Source organism: Mytilus trossulus, chromosome 10, assembly GCF_036588685.1.
Source record: "Mytilus trossulus isolate FHL-02 chromosome 10, PNRI_Mtr1.1.1.hap1, whole genome shotgun sequence".
NCBI classification, from domain to species: Eukaryota; Metazoa; Mollusca; class Bivalvia; order Mytilida; family Mytilidae; genus Mytilus; species Mytilus trossulus.
The window spans coordinates 15,743,030-15,760,068 of NC_086382.1; the positions used below are offsets into that span (position 1 = coordinate 15,743,030).

Below are 17,039 nucleotides of genomic sequence, written 5' to 3' on the forward strand. Positions count from 1 at the left end.
TTACGAGCATATTACATCCACGCCAGGGACTTACAACCTTACGACTTTTCAAGGTGCGCCAGAGGGTTGCATCCTGTACTGCAAATCATGTTCTGCTTAAATTATATGCAAGTATTTGATAAAGCCAAAATGAAATAGAAAATATGGAAATTCGTAAGTACAAAATGTATGTATGTCATTTGGGAAGGCATAAATTTATTTTTTTAAAGAAAAACATGTGTATAATGATCATTATAATCACATTAACATACATCATGTACATGAACAGTATATATCTATTATCAAATTACTTTAACCAAACCCTCTGGTATGAAACTCGAGGTCAAGTTAATCCTTATATTCATAATAAAACTGAAATATTCATTATTCATTGTTGAAAGTGACATTAAACACCAAAAATTAAATCAATCATTCCAAAAAAAAAAACCCTCACCAGAACATTATATGATTTCATACCATGCTGCATGTATGAACTGAATGACAAATTTATCATGTTTGTACAAATGTACAGTGCTGGGAAAAAAGATGCTTGCATGATACAAAAAAATACCCCCAGTAAAATGGTTGTTTCATATTTATATCAAGAAAAATATTCAACTGGATTTTTCAAATCGAGAAAAATGTTTCTGAATCAATGCAGATTTTGAGGGAACAGGCAAAGGAGCAATATTTCCTTCCTGTGCCCTTTCCTTTACTGGCAGTGTCATTGTTTCTTTTTGAACCAACACGTTTTCGATCATAGCAAATACCCACTGATAATTTTTGTTATTAAACACTGGCTTTGCCACCCATTGCCCAGTTGCCTTTGGACAAACCAATTTGTATGCTTTTTCACCATCTTTGTTGACCTTTTGACCACGATTTTGGTTAAGATTATGATCAATTACCGCCAAAGCAGTACGTGTCCACATTTGATCATTATCGAATTCCTGGCGTTTTGGTGTATATTTCAGCAACAGACTGTGAAAAACTTCTAAATTTCCTGTATGACAAAATTCATTTAGCTGACGAATGTCCTTTCTCAAACGCTTGTCCAACACTACTTCCTTTAATGCCTTATGGGCTTTTGAATCTTTTACAAGCCATTTTTTAGTGTCAGACACTTCAGGTTCAATTGGTGTGTGAGCACATTGCTTGAAGAATTTACCCTCAAAAGAGTGTATATCAACAGTATGATTTACAATGGAAATCCAGCTTTCTTCCAAAATGTCCTTATCTCCACCACAATTACTGGAACACCACCACAAATGATTACAAATAGATTTCATCCAATGGTTTAAATCTTCGCAACCTTTCCCTTTAGCCTTCAATGTTAGCTTTTTTTTAATCGATTTGCACAAGTGCCAAACATCAAACTGATGTTGCACTTCCGGAAATTCCTTCTTCATGATGCTTCTTATCTGAACATGCCGATCCGTAGCTAACACCTCAATCCTGAACCCCATGTCAAGCAGAAGAGTCATGCATCTTCGAAAACCTTCAACTTCCATTTTTGAAGATGACCCAGTTTCAGTAACCTTGACAACAACAAATGTAATAATGCGTTGGGTTTCAATATCAAGTAGAGAATAAGTGCAATACTTTGCACTAAAACCTGGTGAATCACACCTTCCATCACCTGCTAGCCGTATCTGGCGATTTTGTTCTTTGATTTTCTTTAACTCTACTTCTTGCAGTAAGGACCACGTGTGTTGAACAACAGGCATTAAATATTGTCTTTGAATTTTGTTGTAGGTGGTGTGTGAAATATATTGTAAGTTACAAAATTCTGCAAACTGTGATATGTGGCTGTATGTTTGACCACAGAATAATGTTGCAGCACTAACTAATAAATTTCCAACTGGCATCTTGCCAAGGAATGGTTGTGAACTCCATTTTACAACTATGTGTCCACTGGTACAATTGGCAGTGATGGTTATTACAGTTCCATTGGACAAGTCTTTAACAATGTCATCTGGATCAACCGGACATTCACAAATGTTGCATTTTAATTTGTTGATTAAAGTGTCAATTGCACTTTCAAATACAATAAATTTGTTTTCTTTAATTAACTTCTGCTCTTCGGTGTAGCATGTTGAAATGTCATTTTCAAAATTGTCTGAATCAGACTCTACCTGGTCAACACTTAGACTGTAATCAACATCTTCTGGATCATCCTCTTGTGTCAAACTTACAAATGACTCATCCAAAATATGTACAGGAGTAAAAATTGGTTCTACTGCACATTTTTCAAAATCAGTTTTTAAAGGAGTAGAAGAAATGAAGATTGGTTTGTCTTTTTTAGCAGGTGTTTCACTAGAACTGGCATGTTGAATTTCTGAAGACGTATCTACCTCTGCTTTAGATTTTGAGTAGCTATGATCAAAAACCAATACATTTTCATCTCCTTTAATTTTTCTGCATACTTCACATGGATGTCCACAAGGAAGAATTTCTGGTATGGTCAATAAAGGTAATTTATCATGTTGTTCAGCATGAACAGGAACATTCTACAATAAATAAAATAAAATCATGTTATTTTTTTTAATCAGCATACATTTAATGCCCCTACAGAAAAACTAGAGTTGACACACTTTTTACACGAGTTCAATGTGAGATAAACTCTTTCAGACAGACATGTACGTGGTTGTCGTTTGTTTATGTGTTACATATTTGTTTTTCTTTCCTTTTTTTATATAAATAAGGCCGTTAGTTTTCTTGTTTGAATTGTTTTACATTGTCATTTCAGGGCCTTTGGTTGAAGGCTTTACGGTGACCTATGGTTGTTAATTTCTGTGTCATTTTGGTCTCTTGTGGAGAGTTGTCTCATTGGCAATCATACCATATCTTCTTTTTTATATGTAGGCCATACAATCATTCCATACACCAAATTTAGTTAACCTATTGCTAAAAGTATCTCAGAAACAGACCTCATAAAGAAATTGAAATTTGACCAATGAACCATGAAAGTTCAACTGACACCTACCAGACAGACATACACACCATACAATATTCCATACACCACAAATAGTACAAATCAGAGAAATTAAGCATTGACCAATTGCAATGAACCATGACAATAAGTTCAAGGCCAGATGACACATGTCAGTTGGACATGTACACCTTACAATCATTCCATACACCAAACATGCCAAATATAAAAGACCTATTGCTTATAGTATCTGAGATAGACTTGACCTAGAAAACTTCACCTTGTTCACTGACCCATGAAATGAGTTTGAGGTCAATATGAAAACTGACAGAAATGAGAACCTTGCAAGGATTCAGATAGAAAAATATGCAATGGGGGACCAAACAACACATGAATTCACTAATGGCTATAGTGCATGAGTAAATTATCAGTGTTTTTCAGTTATGTATTGAATATTTTATCATATTTTAATTCTTGGATTTTATGGAATCTGAACTATAATGATTAAATTACAGGTTTTTTATGGCATAATTCTGGTAGGAATCTTGATAATAATGGAAATGGGATTTTCCCAGATTATGACGATGTAAAAAAGTTTTTTAAAATAAAATTTATTTTCAGCATGTAATAGGAAACATACATATTATATTAATATTTGGCCAAATTGCAATATTGACATACATAGAATAAAGGATGGAAACAGAGAATGTGTCAAAGAGACAACAACCCGACCAAAATTTACATAACAACTCAATGCCACCAATGGGTCTTCAACGTGAGAAATCCAGCATCCAGAGGCAGGCTTCAGCAGACCACGAAACATTAATTTATACTATGTACTGATTAAAATTTTCTTAGCCATGATTACCTGAAGAAGACTTTAACTGTTAAAAAATACATGTATATGTCATATATTACATGTATCTTCATTGTAAGAAGTTACAGTAGATACATTTAATCACTAAAGCTACCTTACCCTTAAATTTAATATATATTATAAACCTATATTACCCTACAATCTTAGGCTATTTGAATGGTTTGAATTAATTGCTGTTTGTGATTTGTTGTATCAAAGGCATAATTCACAGAGTTACATATAATGCAATGTTACTCATATAAATGTAGCAAATATTTTATTGTCTTTTTTATTTATCAGTACTTATAGCAATTATAGGCCCAAATCATAATCATTGTGAGACAAGACAGAATACAATTGCTGTTACATGTATACTGTCATATATGATTAAATATATGCCATATAACATGATTAAAAGAAATGATATTTGACCCAGAAAATATATACAAGTACAAATGTATATGACTACATGTTCATGTTACCACAAGAAGTTATGATAATTCATTAACCTCCTCTCACAAAAAATACTGTTGTTTTTGAGTCGATATTATATTTTAATTATTTAGTCATATAGGTGACTCTACAATTATTGAAATCAGTTTGTGAACATAAATCTCCTTTATCATGAAGGGAGACAGGAGCTCTTGGTTGATATATTTAGATGTCCAGGGCCTACTTTGATTCGCCCAACTCAGGTAGCAAAGTGTTAATGCGCATGTGCGTACCTCTACCGAATCGAAGTGAAAACTTTCATCGAGTTAACTCTAAAAATGGACGCTAAATAATAATTTTCGTTGTATTAACGACTATGTACATATATAATTATAACATAACTCAGGAACTAATTAGAATTTACCCTTCTTAAATTGTTCCTGCATTAAATTTCACAGAAACTCAGTGAACCGGTCTGTAGTTTATCGATTTTTATCAAGCGTTTAATTTAAATTAGCAACATATTTCATGTACGGTAGTAATAAATTCACGAAAAGCCTATCCATTACTGCATTAGTTGTCGTATATATGACATTTCGTAATAAATTTTCATTTCATTCTTAGAAAACTAAACGAAGTAACCAAATTTAGTTTTTTTTTATATTATTAAACAAAGTCATTACTGACAGTCTTTACACATGAAAAATGTCTATAAATGACAAAATACAGTTGAAAAATAAATTTCTTTTACTAACCGTTTTTTTATGCTGCATTTAAAAACAAAGTCTGTCATTGTAGCATAATCTTCTTTATTTTTATTTTTGACACCCTTTTGAAACTCTACTAATCCTACCACAGGGGCGGATGCAGGAATTTTTGAAAGGGGGGGTGCTAACCCAGGGCAAAGGGGGGGTGCAAAACATATGTCCCGATACAAATGCATTGATCGACAAAAATAAAGGGGGGGTGCGCACCTCCGGAACCCCCCCTGGATCCGCCACTGTACCACAACCCAGGGTTGATGTCGAATTAACTCGGGTAGGTTCAAAAGGTAAAACTCGAGGGGTTCGATTGTCAGTCGAGTAAACTCAACAGACTATACTAACCCCAGTTGGACGATAAGTAGGCCGCGATGAAAATATTAATAAAATATACACAAATTACCTCAAATGAAATATCATCTGACTGTTGAGGATGAACTGCAGTTGAACTTTTGAACTTCTTTGGTTTTGTTGCTTTACTGTCTGTACTTTCTGACAATGTCCTTTTGTTGGAACTTTTTTCCTTGGTGTTTACAAAGGCAGTTACACTACTTCTGAGCTGAAATAATCAAAAAGCTTTTTTTTTTACAAAAATAAAGAAAAAGTGTTCCTGTACTTAACACTTCATGCAGTGTACACTTACGACTTTATGTACAGTACATGAAACAACTTTTTTTAACATATATATACAAAACATGATAGAAATCAATAAAAGCTAATTAGATGCATCACATGTATTTCACAAATTATTTTTTTTCACCAAGATACATTGTACCTGATTTACAATGTGTTTCAATGCTTCACATAGCATTGAGTAGATATTGTGAGCCCCAAAACATGTTGTGTTTACTGCATTTTACAGTGAAACCTGTCTTAACTACAAAATGTAGCTAGTTTTAACCGAATCATAAATAAACAAAGAATGTAAACATATAGTCAGCATCACATTTTTCTGTGTTTAACCCTCTTTTTGCCAGATTCAAATTTCAAACAACGTTACGTACGCCACAATACATGTAGTTTAGGACGTTCACAGTATTTTGTTTCATTTTCAAAATTCAAAATGCACAATGTGACGTCTTTAAAATTACAATTCAGACAATTTGATTTGTTTTAAAAAAGTACACAAATTAAGAAATTGCTACATTACATATTCAAATTTTACTTTATATCATTTATGAGGAAGTTTATTTCAGAAACAGCTTTGTAATCATAAAAATTAAAACCAGTGATTTTGTCATTGAAAAGGACATATGTGATCGTGTGGCAAGCTATCAGTGATGGACACATATGTCCGTGTGGCAGCAAGAGGGTTAAGAAATCTTTGTAACTGTGTCACCAACGGGGAAAGCAGGTCTATAACCGCTCCACTCTGTCCGTCAAAGACAGTGGCGGATCCAGGGGGGGGGGGGGGGTTCCGGGGGTGCGCACCCCCCCTTTGCCCTGGGTTAGCACCCCCCTTTCGAAAATTCCTGCATCCGCCCCTGAAAGAGACGCTAAATAATGTGTTGTGTGTGACACAGGATTTTATGAAAATTTTAAGTGTGAACTTCGATGGCGGATCCAGGGGGGGGGGGGGGGGGTCCGGGGGTTGGAACCCCCCTTTTTTCAGGATGATCAATGAATTTGAATGGGGACATATAGTTGGAACCGCCCCTTTGTCTGGGGTTAGGAACCCTCTTTTTAAAATGGCTGGATCCGCCCCTGCCCTTTCACGAGATCACCCCCACTTTTTGGTGGGATTCGTTTAGTTTTCTATGTTGTGTTTAGTGTACTCTTTGTCTGTTTCCTTTTTAGGCATGGCTTTGTCAGTTTATTTTTACTTATGAGTTTGAATGTCCCTTTGGTATCTTTCGCCCCTCTTTAACTTTCAGGTGACATCATTGGGTCATAAAAAATAATTCATAATTGGTGTATATATATATATGTACAGTTACAAAGTTATGTGATATGCTTACAAATATCCCCTAAAGTACAACATCCCGAGTGTAGAAATTCAGTACTCAGCCTCCCCCTTTTTTGTATCCTCCACATATGTGTTCATGTGTCCTGTGTGCACTATAGTCTTTCCCCTATAATGCTATATTTTATCTGTAGGACCATAAGCATGTGAAGAAACAAGACTGACAGAAAAACAAGTAAATTCTCATAATTACCTGTGCCTTCCGTCTCTTCTCCTGAAATATTTTGGTAGAAGTCCTTTCCTTTTGGCGATCAGCTACACCAGGGCCAGGTTTTACTAAGGTTGGAACTGCTCCAGGCTTCAGTGTGAGTCTTCCAGATTTAAACCCCAGGGATTCAGCCATCAGATTCCTTTCAAAACAATCTTGTTCAAAATGTTCCTCACAAACAACTCTGCCTTTACTCCACACAAAAGTTTCGATTTTCAGTTTATCATTGCGCAAATGATCTATCCAAAGTTTGCAGAGTTTACGTTTCTCGCTAGATTTTAACGGATCTGGTATTTCAAAAAAGCTCTTCCCACACTTTCCTCTTTCATTTACACAATTGATAGCTTGACAAGACGGCATAATATCGTATTGTTGAAAGAAAAATTTGATGAATATGGTTGCTTCTGGTTAGACCGGAACAGTAGGGATGACGTGGCAAATTTCAACTTCTGTACTCTCCAATACAGAAGAGCTCCTCAAAATGTCGATCTCCAGTAATTGGCGGGAAATTTAAAATTTTTATATTTAAACTAACGGGTTTGACATTTCTGAGCATAATTTTGAATAACTTTAAACAGTAAACCTTATTATTAACAATAATTCTTTCAACTGAGCTAAAAAAAAAATTTGGGTTTCCTTCTCCTTTAAACTCTGGTGTAGATTACAGAATGGAAACACTACCATCATCAGGAAAAGTTTATTTTTTGTATGTTTAAAATGAAGCTCACAACAGCATATGCAAAAAAACACAACACTTTAGAATGCAGCCTTAACATACATTAGCAATATAGTCAATTTTAAATGCAAAATGTACTGACTCAAAAAAGTTATTTCACATTAAACTATTTTTTTTAATTTGTTATCAGATTTTTGTTTATGTTCTCCCATATTAGGTGGCTGTTAGTTAAACTAAAAGGGCTCTAGATATAGTGCATTTTGTATTTAGACTAATTACTTTTAATTTACATAAAGGGCAAATCAGGACTTTTTCAAATTTAAAACTGCAATGTTTTGATGAAATTCTCATCAGGTTTATCACAAATTGTATAACCCACCAATGTATAAATCACATGAACCATATCTCCAAATACATACATGTGAACCTCCCGACGGGAGTACAAAACTCCCGTTTTCAGGGGTCTCCTCCCGTCCTCCCGTTCAGGAGAAAAAACTCCCGTGTATGAAATATTTCATGAATGAAAATTTTCAGACGCCATATTTGATCATTTCTTACTACTGTACAGGTGTAATTGACACCTGTGTTAAATTTTACCTGTACATCAAAGAAGATGTTTAATTAATTGGCTTCACTTGACAGCTGGGGTGTCAAACATACTGGTAATCAACAATGTTTACCTCTGGCTAACTGCCGTTGTGTTATAAAAACGATGTGTATTGGGAATATTGAAATACATTTTTGTTACTTCCCTTTGTTTTATCCTGTTTTCAGTTATTTTGCTTTTAAAACTGTAAATTGTAAAAAGACTATAAATGATTAATATTTTAATCAAATAATCATAAACGGATGTTGATTAAATGAATTTAAATGTTTTGGGACAAATAAAAAAATATAAATTTATAAATTATTTTAGCAAAGTAGACCTCCTTTCAAGGATTAAATTGAAGTGTATATTATAAATCTGTTTCTCTAATTCTATGGAAATTTATCCCTTTTCGAACCCATTGTATAAAAAAATTTAATCAACGTGTGGTTGCTGGTGATCTCAGAAGATCATTGGTTGATTTTAAGGGTCATGACCTTTTTGGCTGACTGGATGAACCAAAATATGATAACAGGTGTTAATGAAATTGACAACTTCGTGCAATGTGAAAGGCACTCGAAGGGGGATTTTCGGTAAACAAAAGAAGAAAATGTCTTTTTAATCATTAGAGAAACAGATTCTTACATAGTTACTCGTGGATTATCGGATTTATCCAATCTCGATAGTTAAATTATAAATTTTAAAGTACTCGCCGAGGCGGCTCGAACTTTAAAATTGATAATTTAACTATCTCGATTAGATAAATCCGATAATCCACTGGTATCAATGTAAGAATCTATATTTATCATTTATGTGATTGGAATATGCAATATGTACATTTAGACTAATAAATTTCTAGTTAGTCTAATTGGGATTATAAAACCTTGGGGTTTGAGAATTGTAGATGTTAGAATATATAAGATTTTATTGTGTAAGCTAGAAATAGCAAAACATTTTACAATGTTTAAGTCTTTTTAAGTTTTCTACAAATAAGACTTCCATAATGCTTAAAAGCCATGCAGTACTACTGTTAGTGTTTGTTATTTTTTTAATCAATTTATGATGTTGCAAACAAACATGTAGAGCTTATTTCTTTCTTATTTGTCTATAAATTTATCAATGATAAGGAGATGGAGACATGAATAAAAATCTATACAGAAAAGATAGATAAATATAATGATTTATTTGGAAGCAGTGAACAATCATTTATCAAAAACAAAACAAAACTAAACAGGAAACAGATTCTTTTTAATATTTTATTTTATTCAAATAGAAAGGCAATAAGGGTACTTTAAACATATTACAATTTGTAGAAAAAACACAATTTCTACTTCATATGGTTACATTTACGACAAAAATTATGTCGATAAAAAACCTCCTGATCTGAGTCCTAATCTCCTGACCAAAATTTCCAAATCTCCTGATCTGAGTTTCACAGTCCATCACATGTATGCAAATATGTAATATCCTTGTTACTCTAGGTAGGTTCAAAGCTAGGAAGAAAATAATGATGTGAAAAAATATGATTTTGTGCTTTTTCATGTCATGTTCCTTATCAACATTGACAAATCTTGACTCTTTAGTTGGTGGCAAAAAACAATGTCTTAAGAAAATATCATTTCAAATGATAACTTACATTTCAAAAATGAAAACTTTTTTTTTCCCTACTTTACAGAACCAGTGATGTTAACATGCAGACAGAAGTGGATGATATTTTTCATGAAATAGCTGCTACTGAAAATGATGGTAGGTATAATTATACCCCCACTTTCAAAAAAGGGGGGTATACTGTTTTACCTCTGTCTGTCAGTCCGTCCTTCCGTCCGTCAGTCAGTCAGTCCCATGAATATTTTCATCGCATTTTTCTCAGGAACTACAATACAAGGATTTCTGAAATTTGGTTTCAGGGTTTATCCAAGTCATTTATACCGTGTGATGAGTTTTCAGATTGATCACTTGACAACTTCCTGTCTACCGAACACTTGTATGATTTTACACATGATAGCCAAGTTGAAAATTTTCGTCACATTTTTCTCAGGAACCTAGAATACAAGGATTTCTGAAATTTGGTTTCAGGATTTATATAAGTCAGCTATACTGTGTGATGCGTTTTCAGATTCATCACTCGACAACTTCCTGTTTACCGAACACTTGCATATTTTTACACTATTTATATTATCCACTTGCGGCGGGGGTATCATCAGTGAGCAGTAGCTCGCAGTTTCACTTGTTAATATTGCTTTATTTTTTTAGTGTAGATAATATATCTGTAGAAAATAAACACCCCTACCTCTAATGAAATATGAGAAAAAATTATTTGGACCAAATACAAAGCAAAACTCAATTGCTGTCAAAATACCAGTGATACGCTTTTCTGCAATCCTCTCGTACAACATAACACTATCACCTTCAGCTTCAGTATTTTTTGTTTTATTTTAAAGAAGCTTATTTTGTTATTATATGTTGGAGATAATAATTGACTGAAACCATTTTTTTTTTAAATCTGTAATTTTCAGCATCTTACTGATAGATGGGGAAAAAAAGTCAACGAACGTTTACAGACACACAATTGAGGATTCATTTATTTTAAATTAGCAAACCTTCATGGATTGTTTATATAGAGTTTGACATAGACTAATCTTCAAGATAAAAAAAAAAGGAGCCTTTAGATTTTTAAAAATTCTATATAAATGTAGTCACTTTTTACAGTCAACATTATACATGTTGTATGTGTGGAAAAAACAGAAAAATCTGTAATTAGTTTTATCACTTTGATTTTTTTTCGCTTGGTAACTATCTTTCATCAATAAGATATCAGTTATATAAATTGCACTTTTTAATTCCTATCAATTTTAGTTGAACGACCAAAAGTTTTAGAAGTGTTTGGCCGTGAATTGTTATTACCAAGAACCTGTGGCGGGTTGTTAGATACAACATTTAATGATATGTGTGTAAAGGTACGTATTGTTATTTACCAAGAACCTGTGGCGGTTTGTTAGATACAACATTTAATGACATGTGTGTAAAAGTAAGCTGTTGTTATTACCAAGAACCTGTGGAGGATTGTTAGATACAACATTTAATGACATGTGTGTAAAAGTAAGCTGTTGTTATTACCAAGAACCTGTGGCGGTTTGTTAGATACAACATTTAATGACATGTGTGTAAAGGTAAGCTGTTGTTATTACCAAGAACCTGTGGAGGATTGTTAGATACAACATTTAATGACATGTGTGTGAAGGTAAGCTGTTGTTATTACCAAGAACCTGTGGCGGTTTGTTAGATACAACATTTAATGACATGTGTGTAAAGGTAAGCTGTTGTTATTACCAAGAACCTGTGGAGGATTGTTAGATACAACATTTAATGACATGTGTGTGAAGGTAAGCTGTTGTTATTACCAAGAACCTGTGGAGGATTGTTAGATACAACATTTAATGACATGTGTGTAAAGGTAAGCTGTTGTTATTACCAAGAACCTGTGGAGGATTGTTAGATACAACATTTAATGACATGTGTGTAAAGGTAAGCTGTTGTTATTACCAAGAACCTGTGGAGGATTGTTAGATACAACATTTAATGACATGTGTGTAAAGGTAAGCTGTTGTTATTACCAAGAACCTGTGGCGGGTTGTTAGATACAACATTTAATGACATGTGTAAAAGTATGTTGTTATAAATTTTAAAAAAAACACACATTTTATTTTAGTTCAGGAGATAACTGTTTTATGATTAAAGCTTATAGAACAGAATTTTTACTGTCATGACTGTTGAATCTTGAGTGTATTGGAGCTAAGTATAAAACAGATTTTATAGTTTTGCATATGTCAAGCTTGAAAATTAAAATGCTATGCAATTATCTTCATTCTAATGGAAAAGAAATAAAACATTCAGTTTAGGCAGACTTTAGGCCAACCACAAAATGAAATATCCAGGAAAATATCAAATTTCCCCATGCCAAGAAAACTGCTTCCAATGAAAATAAATGAAGCTTTGCTGTTTACATTTTCTATTTAACTTTTATATTTATAAAGATATGAGGCAATTACATTTATATTGTCATATTTGGCTGTAAGTCTAATGAATGTTTTAATCAATTGGCATTTTTATAACTTTAAATTGTCTACCTATCTAAATAGCAAATTTTGAATTACACTTGTTGTTAATGAAGACCCTTCTGCCAAAAGAATTCAGTTGGTCTAGAGAACAGAAAAAAGCTAGTGGAAGTAGTTCGAATGAAGTTCATCAAGCAAAAGCTATCGAATTTGAAGTCAGAATTCCAGATCAAAATAATCTGTACTCAATCTCTAATGGTCTTATTGGACTTGTGTATTCAGATTTTTCAAAATATATTCAATCTTTGTTTTCAGGCTTTAGGTGCTGTAGATTACTTAGAAATAAGCAAAGAATTTCACACTGTTATTCTCCGTCATATACCACAGATGACGCTACGCCAGAAGTCAGCAGCAAGGAGATTTATAACAATGGTTGATACATTATATGACAACCAGGTAAATCAGTAGATGTCTCTTTTTATGATAATTATGTCAGTTAAACATTACACTTCTTGTGCTCCAAAGGAGGGAGTACCCTGGTTTACCTCTGTCTATCTGTTCTATAAATTAAAGCTTCATAAAATTTAGTATTAAGCTTTATGTCTGTGTGCTTGATCATGTGATGCAGTTTCACATCCATCACACATCAACTTCCTGTTTAGCAAATACTTTTTTTTACTTTTTGAGGGTGAAGAAATCTTCATATCTTTCTAAGCCATGGGAAATGAATGTTTGATTCCACTTTGTTTACTTCTAAGTACCTGAACATAAAACAATGATTACCATTCATTTTTCTTAACTGCTTGTTTTCATGACTAAACACAACATAATTTAAAAAAAAATGATAAACAGTTATTAAAGATGTTTTGTTTTAATTTTATATCTGAAATAATTTTGAACACTGTAATAACTTTAGTATCGCCAATTCAATTACATTACTTACATTACTACACATAACTTCACACGAGGAAGTCCCAATATTCAGAGGGGAATATGAAATTTTGTTCAGCATCATGTGGAATGGTCTCAACCAATCAAATATTGATGAAGGTAACAAAACGAACATATAGTGGAATAATAGCTCACAGCACATCTTGTTTCAATTGAATAAACAGTTGAAAACTATAGCAAATAATATGTGCAAGTGGATGACTCTTAACTCAGATCTATGGAACATAATCTTTTTAACCTAGTTTACTTCTTCTGTGAGTTTTTCTAAAACCTTGTCCCATATATTTTTCAAATGTTCGGTACAAACCATTCCTATGCATCCCAGCCATTAGGAGTTGATTTTTTCAAGAGAACGTCCTTTGAATTCAGAATGATCTGATATTGGTGGAGCCAGTAAGGAAGACTTTATTGCTTCAGCAATCTTCTGAGAATGTTCATGGACTATTTTTTTTTTAGGTACAATTGATATGTACTGCTGAAAATGATTAGTATTTATGGACTATTTTTTAGGTTTGATTGATATGTACTGCTGAGAATGTTTAGTATATTAATAATGGACTATTTTTTAGGTACGATTAATATGTACTGCTGAGAAAGAACCTAAGTATCTATTCCAGTCCAGTGCTATAAGTCAGCTAGATTATGAATCTAATAGAATGCTTATGGATGATTTAGGGATACAAGAGGTATGTTAAGATTATTTACCAAATTTTCTGGGATTATACGTGAGATTTATAATATTTTGTATGCAGATGTATTAACAATATCACATCTCATTTCCAGAGTTTATTAGGCCCTGTACCTTGGGTTAGGGTTCATTGACGCAGAATGTCAACAGTTTATGTAATAATATAATGAATAGATATCAATTCTGCAACTGAATCAAGAGTGATACTATATTTCCCGTTTGAAACAGATAAACATTCCAATTTAATAGACACAGCTTATAGAGCTTTTAAATTTTGAAAATTGAACTGTTGAAAGTGGAGAAATAACATATTGCAGTGGTATACATTAAGGAGAGACAAATCTTACTTTGTTAACACTTTATGTAATGATAAAATGAAAAGATATTTATCAATTCTGCTGCTGAATAAAGTGTGATAAAATTGACAATGGAAATGGGGAGTATGTCAAAGAAACAACAATCCTACCAAAGAGCAGACAACAGCTGAAAGGCTACCAATGGGTCTTCAACGCAGCAAGAAAATACCGCACCCGGAGGTGGTTAAAATAAAATTGTGTACTAGTTCAATGAAAGTGGAAGTCACACTAAACTCCAAAACATATAAATGAACTAAAATTAGAAAAAAATACAAGACTTACAAAGGCCAGTGACTCCTGACTTGGGAAAGATGCAAAAATGTGGCAGGGTTAAACTTGATTTGTGAGATCTCAACCCTCCCCCTATACCTCTAGTTATGTAGAATAAGGAAATTTTCTTGCAAAGCTTTTTAAATTTTTACAAATTGAACTGACGAAAATGGAGATATTTTAATAATAAAAATTAATAATTTATATGTATATTAGTATGGTGAACTGGAACAATGTAGTTAAGAAATGAGTCGGACCTGTGCTAATGGGTACAGATCATGCCCTAGTCAGATAAATGAGCCAAAATTAGCAACCCTTTCCTTTCACTTTCAGATTTGTTCAATTTTATAGTTTTACTGTTTAACTTCTTCATATTTCCCCATGAGAAAGTTTTATTCAGCATAAAATGATTTATTTCTTCTATAAAATGTACAATGTTGTAAATATGCATGTTTTGGTAACTAATTCTTATGTAATTAATATTAATTGTTTGTTTTAGCAATCTGACTTGTCACAAGCGAGTATATTCACTGGAGAAGAGGAGTTGTTTGCCTTTGATAGGACAATATCACGACTAACAGAAATGCAAACAGAAGAATATTGGGCACACAGAGATCCAACAAAAAATTCTTGATGATGGCTCAATTTAGGAAATATATTGTGATATTAGTACCTCATTATGCAATAGTTGCTGCTGACTTTACCCCCAAAGGGTCATGCCAGTTTTTATCATCACTTGGCATTCATTGATGAATACATAAAATAATACTTTGAAATCACATCCAATTTGGACTAAACTTCATCTGAATCCAGTTATCTTTTCATTGTTTTACATGTACAAGCAGATTAATCAGCTTTACTGTGAATAGTTAATTAGGATTTGGCAGATAGAACAGAATGATTTTATGGCTATCTCTTTTATTTCGCTGTTGATTCTGAAAATATTAAGACAACTTGGTTGGGACTACATACAACAAAAGTGACCAAACCTGTATTTGGATATTCTTTATGGTTAATTTTGATAGTATTACTCCTCAAGTTCTTTTTAATCTATGGCTTTCAAATTTTGGGGTATCTACACTCTTGATGAAGGTAAATTCAGAAAACGTTTCCATTGCACCAAATTTATGTATTTTTATTTCCTTTTCATATGATTGTACAAAGAGGGGTATTAACATAATCTCTCTGAGTTTTTTGCCTTCATGGTAAAATTTGCATGAATAATCAATCGGTTGAGCGATTCATGCTCCTTGGAGCCTCTAGTTTTATTTATTATCATTTGTTTATAGTGAAATCTTTATGATTTTACTTGTTATTGACTTTTAATAAACATTTTAAGCAGATTGTCTATGAAATTGTTTTTGAAGACCATACTAACTGGCATCTGATATTATCCTGACGTTTCATCGTAGAGGTTGTAAGGATTAAAATCTGTCTGTCAACCAGTACTCTTGGAATGCAACTCTTCTAAGGTCTGTTGGCTGTCATTTTTTGTTGGATATTAAGAAGTAATGAATAGATTAGATTACTTACAGAATATTTCAGTTGACAACTGTTATACCCATAACTAACCCTATATTTTATTCTGGCCACAATTTTTTTTTAACTTACTTATGTGTGAAAAAAAATAAAATCACAAAAATAATGAACTCCGAGGGAAATACAAAACGGAAAGACCCTGAACAAATGATAAAACACATCAAAGATATGGATAACAACTGTCATATTCCTGACTTGGTACAGTAACTTTCAACTGTAGAAAATGGTGGATTGAACCTGATTTTATAGTGCTAAACCTCTCTCACTTGTACTGTTGTACAACAGTCCCATCAGTTTCCATTATATTGACAATGATGGGTTGAACAAAATGTCACAAATAGGGGTACAAAAATAACAAGGACCCACACCAAAAACTAGGGGTGATTTCAGGCGCTCCGAAACGGGAAGCAGATCCTGCTCGAAATGTGGTATCAATATGTTTTTCCATATGTAAAGTGGGATAAATCCAGTTTGGCAGAACAGTAAAAGTGATGCCACCAAAATTCATACTTGATCTAAGTGTTGTGGTAATAATTATTGTGTATATAATTCAAACATTTGGTTGAAGCAAACCAGTTAGAGAAGGGGGAAAAACCCAGCATTTTTTCCATTTGTAAAGGGACATAACTCTAGTACAATAATAGAATTGAGAATGGAAATGGGGAATGTGTCAAAGAGACAACAACCCGACCAAAGAAAAAAACAACAGCAGAAGGTCACCAACAATGAATTTTCAACCAGAAGTGGACTATGTGTTGCATATGTATTGCCATGCAATACTCCCAGA

The 17,039-nt window shown here is 33.1% G+C and overlaps 2 protein-coding genes across 3 annotated transcripts in view; one reads left to right on the forward strand and one right to left on the reverse strand.

Annotated features, from left to right (window-relative positions):
- Positions 1-16,059, forward strand: part of LOC134686922 (AFG1-like ATPase) — a 34,240-nt gene extending 18,181 nt beyond the window's left edge. For both annotated transcript variants that reach the window (XM_063546770.1, XM_063546771.1), the window contains 6 exons: positions 7,775-7,837; positions 10,069-10,139; positions 11,250-11,350; positions 12,764-12,904; positions 13,969-14,085; positions 15,213-16,059. In XM_063546770.1, coding sequence (XP_063402840.1) covers positions 7,775-7,837; positions 10,069-10,139; positions 11,250-11,350; positions 12,764-12,904; positions 13,969-14,085; positions 15,213-15,347 — 628 coding nt within the window. In that variant the 3' untranslated portion in view covers positions 15,348-16,059. The remainder of the gene's footprint in view (positions 1-7,774; positions 7,838-10,068; positions 10,140-11,249; positions 11,351-12,763; positions 12,905-13,968; positions 14,086-15,212) is intronic.
- Positions 560-7,751, reverse strand: LOC134686920 (uncharacterized). The gene is made up of 3 exons (XM_063546769.1): positions 7,117-7,751; positions 5,364-5,519; positions 560-2,489 (listed from the first exon to the last, which is right to left on the reverse strand). Exons 1-3 carry the CDS (start codon positions 7,489-7,491, stop codon positions 594-596), a joined length of 2,427 nt encoding a protein of 808 aa, XP_063402839.1. The 5' UTR covers positions 7,492-7,751; the 3' UTR covers positions 560-593.
- Positions 16,060-17,039: the final 980 nt, after the last annotated feature.